This window comes from Callospermophilus lateralis, chromosome 10, assembly GCF_048772815.1.
Source record: "Callospermophilus lateralis isolate mCalLat2 chromosome 10, mCalLat2.hap1, whole genome shotgun sequence".
NCBI lineage: Eukaryota > Metazoa > Chordata > Mammalia > Rodentia > Sciuridae > Callospermophilus > Callospermophilus lateralis.
Genome location: NC_135314.1, coordinates 12052402 through 12058401, shown reverse-complemented (window position 1 = coordinate 12058401; position 6000 = coordinate 12052402). Strand labels below are relative to the sequence as shown.

Below are 6000 nucleotides of genomic sequence, written 5' to 3'. Positions count from 1 at the left end.
GGCACAATCTGTCTTCTTCAGATTGGCCCTCTCATGATACTACAGTACTAGCAGGTAGAACCAGGGAAATATTTGTTCTGGCTGTTAAAATAGTCTTTAAGAATTTACTTAATTTACCCAAGTTGCAATTGAGTGAATTAGAGAAATCAGTTCTCTTCCTTTGATGTAAATATGTACGTACCTGTGAGAGAATGTGTTTATGTGACTATCTGGATGACTCTATGAACCGTATGAAGATTTCTGATAGGATTGTAGTTTATTCCTGGTTTCTCTACCATAAATATATACTTTATGAAATGTAAGAGGTCATTTAGAACAGCTAAATTTGAAAAAGATACTGTTTCCAAAGTTCAGATTTGAGATAAAGAATATGCTCATTAAGTGGTTAGATGGCCTTCAGATAAGATAATTTTAAACAGTATTTCCAGATTTTGTTAATGTAGTTTGTTGCTCCTGTGGGATGACTCAGATAACAGGGACAGTGCGGTCATACTACAAAAGTCAGTGTTTTTGCTTTTGTTTTCATGTTTAAATGGGGTGGTGTCAATACTTTGAACTGGAAGTAGAAGCTTAAACTGGAATCGGGAACACCGAAGTCCTTGACATCTGGAAGGAGTTTCAGTTAGTGCTTCAAAACTTCCTAAGTTGGAGCAACACAAAACTAAAGAAAAGTTTTGTAATTGAAGTTTACAGATATGAAATGGACTTTTCTAAAGGTAGGGGCAGAAGGCTGTCCTAAATACATGATCCTCATCAATACAGATCTTACTGAGTAGTAGTAAAATAATGTAGTTTCACTGAGGATGCAGATAAACAAAGTCACCTACTCAGCACTAGGAAACTAGGACAGTATAAGAATTTAGGAGGACTGGGTAAGCAGTTTCATGTTACTGCTTTTCTGTACTGCTTCTTATGAAGGCTTGTTTTGGTTTCAAATGTGATTCTTCTTGAAAAACTTAAATCCATTTTCCCAGTTAGCCCAACGGTTATAAGCAAAAGAGATAAAACACTTTATGTGGCAAAAAATTCAGTCTACCTCTGAGCAGAGGGAAATTAAAACAGTAAAGAAAGGCAACAGGCAAGGCTTATAAGAAACAATAGGTTGCATTTAAGTCCTTATATAAAATAAGACAAAAAGCTTTCAAGTTGCAAATGTTAACCTTGATTTCATTTTACCTTTTTGGAAAAATTTAATGGGATGATTAAAAAAAAAAAAAACCTAAGTAATATCCAAGGTAAACAGATAATTTTATGGTACAATTTTATGATTTGGGAATCAATTTCTCCCCAAATAAAATGTTTTTACAAATTAATTAGGACATTACCACAAAGCCAATGGAAAAAAACAAAAACCTTGATTGAACTGCAAACACTAACAAGCTTTTCAAATAACAAACCGCTAAACTTATGATTAAAATGCTAAAAATAAAAAAATTACAAATGATAGTGTTTGAGAGTAACTACATAAAATTGTATTTCCATCAAACAAGTCTAATTTAGACTCCAATACATAAGAGCTCAAACTTTGATGGTGAACAATCCTTTTCTACCTTAATGCAGTGTAGGAAGAATAGCACACATTAAAGTTTGTTACGAAAATAGAGTTTATTAAAAACATCCCTATTGTTTTGAGGAGCTTTCACCGTTACCTTGTCTTAAATTAAAAAAAAAAAAAAATAGAGAGCACTTCTAATTACGATTTGTAAACTTTTTAAAGTCAAAACTTTTAAAAAGTTACAGCAAAAAGGGTAATATTTATTCATATCTTCAGTATTTTTTGTTATTTTGTGGCTATTTTTAAATAGAAGGGAAGCAATCAAATTGCTTTACAATTCCCCACCAACTACTGCGGGGCTGTGATATAGCAGGAGCAAATATAATACAGCATCTGTACACCTCAAGCTCTACACTCCAGAAGTGTCACTGTCACATTGGGACAAATTCCAGTCTCTAACGAGGAGCCTCTGCTGCTGAGCCAGAATCCTTTTCGGGTTCAACGGATGAGGTAGCCTCAGCAGGTAACTCTTCGGAAGGTTTCACCACTGTGGCCTCGGCCTCCCCCTTAGCAAGTTCTGAAACAGTGTCTACATTTCCAACTTGGCTAATGGGAGGTTCAACGGTTTTGTTACCACCTGCCCTGTCTGTCACCTCAGGCTTTTCCTTTCCTCGGTTTTCTTCCTTCTCTCTACGAGACTCTCTATCTCTAGAATCTCTCTCTCTGTCTCGATGCCCACTAGAGCGTCTATTTCTCTCTTCCAAGTCTCTGTGCCTGTCCCGGTCAGGGCTCCTCCTTCCCCACTCTCTCCTTTCACGATTACTATTATCTCTATCATCATTACGGTTCCCATACCGTTCCCGGTCATTTTCCACCCTATTTCCGAAAGATCTTCTTCCAAACCTTTCTTGGTCTCTACCTGAATTGAACTGCTGCCTGCTATCATTTCTAAACTGCTGTGGCTGCTGCTGGGCTGGTGGTGGCTGCTGTGATGGTGGTGGCTGCTGCGGCTGTGGCTGTGGTGGAGGTGGCTGCTGTGGCTGTGGCTGCGATTGTTGCTGCCTTCCATCTCTGTCTTCGGGACCCCCTGGGCCTGGCCCCGGGCCCCCCAACCCTGGCATTCCACCAGGCCTAACAAAAGGGCCATGTGGTGGGAAGGGCCCTTTCATTCCATGTGGTGGAGGCATTGCAAAGCCCCCTGGTCCTGGTGGTGGACCTCTGTGCATCATGTGCGGTGGCATGGGGCGGGGTGGCATCAGAGGGAATCTCTGTAAATGAGGTGGAGGCATTCCTGGAGGGCGCTGGAGTGGGATGAGGCCAGGTCGTGCACCCAGAAGACCAGTAGATGGTGCCTGGAGCCCAATTACAGGACCAGGAGTGACTCCTTGAGTGCCTAAAACAACAAAAATAAAAAATGTAAATGCCACAGAAGACAGCCTTCTAATTTTAGCTGTTATCTGTGGAGTTAAAGGCAAAATGAAATTCAATCTAGAATCTTAATTTTCATGCTATGTATCAATCTGTACCAATGTATCCCGCATCCATTGTGAGAGGCCAGTACCTAAAGCAAGGAATCTATTAATGACTCATTTTGTAAGTAACTAGTATATAGATGGAGACAAAAGTAAGCTGGAAAAGAAAACAAATACACCAATTTTTGAAGAATAGGTCAAAATCTTCGGCAGGCTTCAGTAGAAGCTGTTTCACCACTCCAAATACATTAGAGAAACATGTTTTAAAACCTAATGAGAGAAAGGATTGCATTCACCAGCAATAACTACTGAAGCCAAGCAAAGGGTATTTCACGTGTACCCTTAACAAAATCTCACAGTTTAAGTCTTAACTAAACATAACTACTAGATTAGGAAAAAATGAGGCCACTGACCTAGAAAATCCAGTGAGAAAATGATTCTATGCTACAGTCTATAGTCTTAAAATACCTCATAGAACAGCACAATGTGTATCCTGCCAGGTCGCCAAGACTGCTGAATAATGCTAGGTGTTCATTCTTCCAAGACGAATAAACTGATGCTGTTATAGTAACAATGACTTACTAGTTTCACTTTCTCATTTACATGAGGGCTTCTCATTCTAGTCTGAGAGCACACAAATTCAATGATTCAACATCTATAATCATAGTGAAAAGAAGTAAGGATTTGTTTTGGTTCTCCACTTACAGAATAGGCACCAAATCTCTCTCAATTTCTTTCTTTCAAATATAAGGTAAATACTCCCAAAGGGGGGGGGAGAGAATTTTTTAAATATTTATTATTTAAATATTTATTATTCGGTGGAAACAGCATCTTTATTTTTATGTGGTACTAAGGATCGAACCTGGGTCCTGCCTGGGCTAGGCGAGCGCTCTACTGCTGAGCCACAATCCCAGCCCCAGGAGTTACTTTGATAATGGAAAAGTGCTCCAGATATTGTCAGAACATGGTATTTACCACTGTACTGCAGAAAATACTTGAGCAAGTTATGGTTTATGCTATGAGCTGGTAATGGCAATAGAAATGCTTGTGTAATTAATAGAAAAATGACTCCATACTTTAGTACTAGTTTTTCAGCTTCTCCCCACCACCCCCATCATGTTATTTTAGGTTATAACTTGCAAACTAAAGTCTTTCCATGTTTCTACAATTTCTGTATAAAAAAAATTAATGTAATAAATGAGAATTTCTTCTTCAGTTTGTGTTATTCATAACATGATCCAATTTTCGTCAGGCTTAACCACTGAAGTGAACCTGAAACGTGTACGTAGATACCTAGTTTATAACTTTTCTATTTTGGGGTGGTGCTGGGGTTTGAACTCAGGGCCTCATGTACTCGAGGCAAGTGTCTACCACTGAGCCATACTCATTATAATAACTATTTTGACATGAACGCTGCCCAGTTTTGGCACTTACTAAAATGCCCTCTAAATGCTTAAACAGAAATACACTTATGCAATATAAAGTTTCTCGGGAGTGATCTTGGACACATACCCTTGTTTTTTGTTTTTAACATTTATTTTTTGGTTGTAGATGGATGCAATACCGTTTTATTTTTATGTGCTGCTGAGGATGGAACCCAGTGCCTCACACATGCTAGGCGAGAGCTCTACCCCTAAGCCACAACCCCAGCCCCAGTATTCAGGTTTATAAAATAGGCATAGCAGTGATATCTGTCACTTCTACTTAACATCAAATGAAGTTAAGAATGGGTTCAGTGCCTCTCTATTAACTACTGAAGTTACTATTCCATACATCTTATTTAGATAGTCCTAACACTAGATATTTGATTTACAAAAAGAGCAGTTTTATCATTTCTGATAATTACGATCTTAATCAATTCTTCCTGTTCCCTCAATACCCAGCATGATTTGAAGTCAAGTTTGGTGGCTGGGGAAATTTTAAGTATACTGAGTAACAGCAAAAAGACAGATTTTAATCTGTCCCCTCAGACTGTAGTAAGGAAAATCCTGGACAACGAATACACATAGGACCACCACCTAGACTGTATTTCAGACTCAAATGAGATCTAGTGGCAGACCGAAACATTCTTCTTAGCATTTTAAGTAAATATAATTGAATATACATCATAAAAACAAAAGTACCTAAGGTATGTCCTTCCTCTCATTCTAAATGGATAGTGTTATTTTCTAGATCTGTGGCCTTTAGTTCAAAGCAACATAAAATGTACATACTCAGTTAAAGCTTCTTTTAATAGAGATCTCATTACACAGAACCATTTTAAAGCAACCAAACTTTATTTTTTTCCACCAGCTTTATATGAAAAGTTCTGTTTTCAAGGACTGAAAGGACCAATGTTTACTGTTCTGAAGGTCAGTGTGTATACTCCAGCATATTTCTATAAGCTTCAAAGGGCAAAGGCAAAATTTTTAAATGCTAGAAAATGGGAGAGGGTTTCAAAATACCTATTATGACAAAAGAATTAAATTCAGTATTCTTCAAAAGCAAATGGTGACTCTTACAGGGCAATGGAAAGGTCCCATTCTTAATTTCCTCATCATGACTTGGTTTTCTGAATTACCAATCTGAGAGTGGCCAAAGAATGCAAAACGACCTCAACCTTGTTCAGGAAATAGAAAACTGGAAACAATTCTATATAAAACAAATCTGAGGCTCTAGGACTGCACCTCTTAAGTCCTTTATAGCATGCATTTGAGGGTATACAGACTGTTAACAAGGTCAACACATACATGACAATCAATACTTAAAACCTCCTATACAACACAATTTTTATAAAGAAAAAAATCGCAATTCATCTATTTTACCCATATGGGTATTTGTGCTTGGGATTTGCTTAAAAGATCATACTCCAAATCTCTCCCTACTTTGTAAATAGTGTTAGGAAGATGTGTCAAGCTGGATTTCCTTTTAAGCCTGTAGACCCAAATGGCCTTTGGACCAAAAGTAGATGGTAGATTTTTTTATTGGATTAGCTGTAGTTTCCTTTCCTCTTCTGCAGTGAGCACATATTACTTTTATAATAAAAGATATTTA

The 6000-nt window shown here is 37.8% G+C and overlaps 1 protein-coding gene across 4 annotated transcripts in view; it reads right to left on the bottom strand.

Annotated features, from left to right (window-relative positions):
• Window positions 1-1586: 1586 nt before the first annotated feature.
• The window catches only part of Scaf4 (SR-related CTD associated factor 4), a 58146-nt gene continuing 53732 nt past the window's right edge, over window positions 1587-6000 (bottom strand). For all 4 annotated transcript variants that reach the window (XM_076868140.1, XM_076868142.1, XM_076868141.1 and 1 more), the window contains exon 20: window positions 1587-2888. In XM_076868140.1, the coding sequence (XP_076724255.1) occupies window positions 1951-2888 (938 nt within the window). In that variant the 3' untranslated portion in view covers window positions 1587-1950. The remainder of the gene's footprint in view (window positions 2889-6000) is intronic.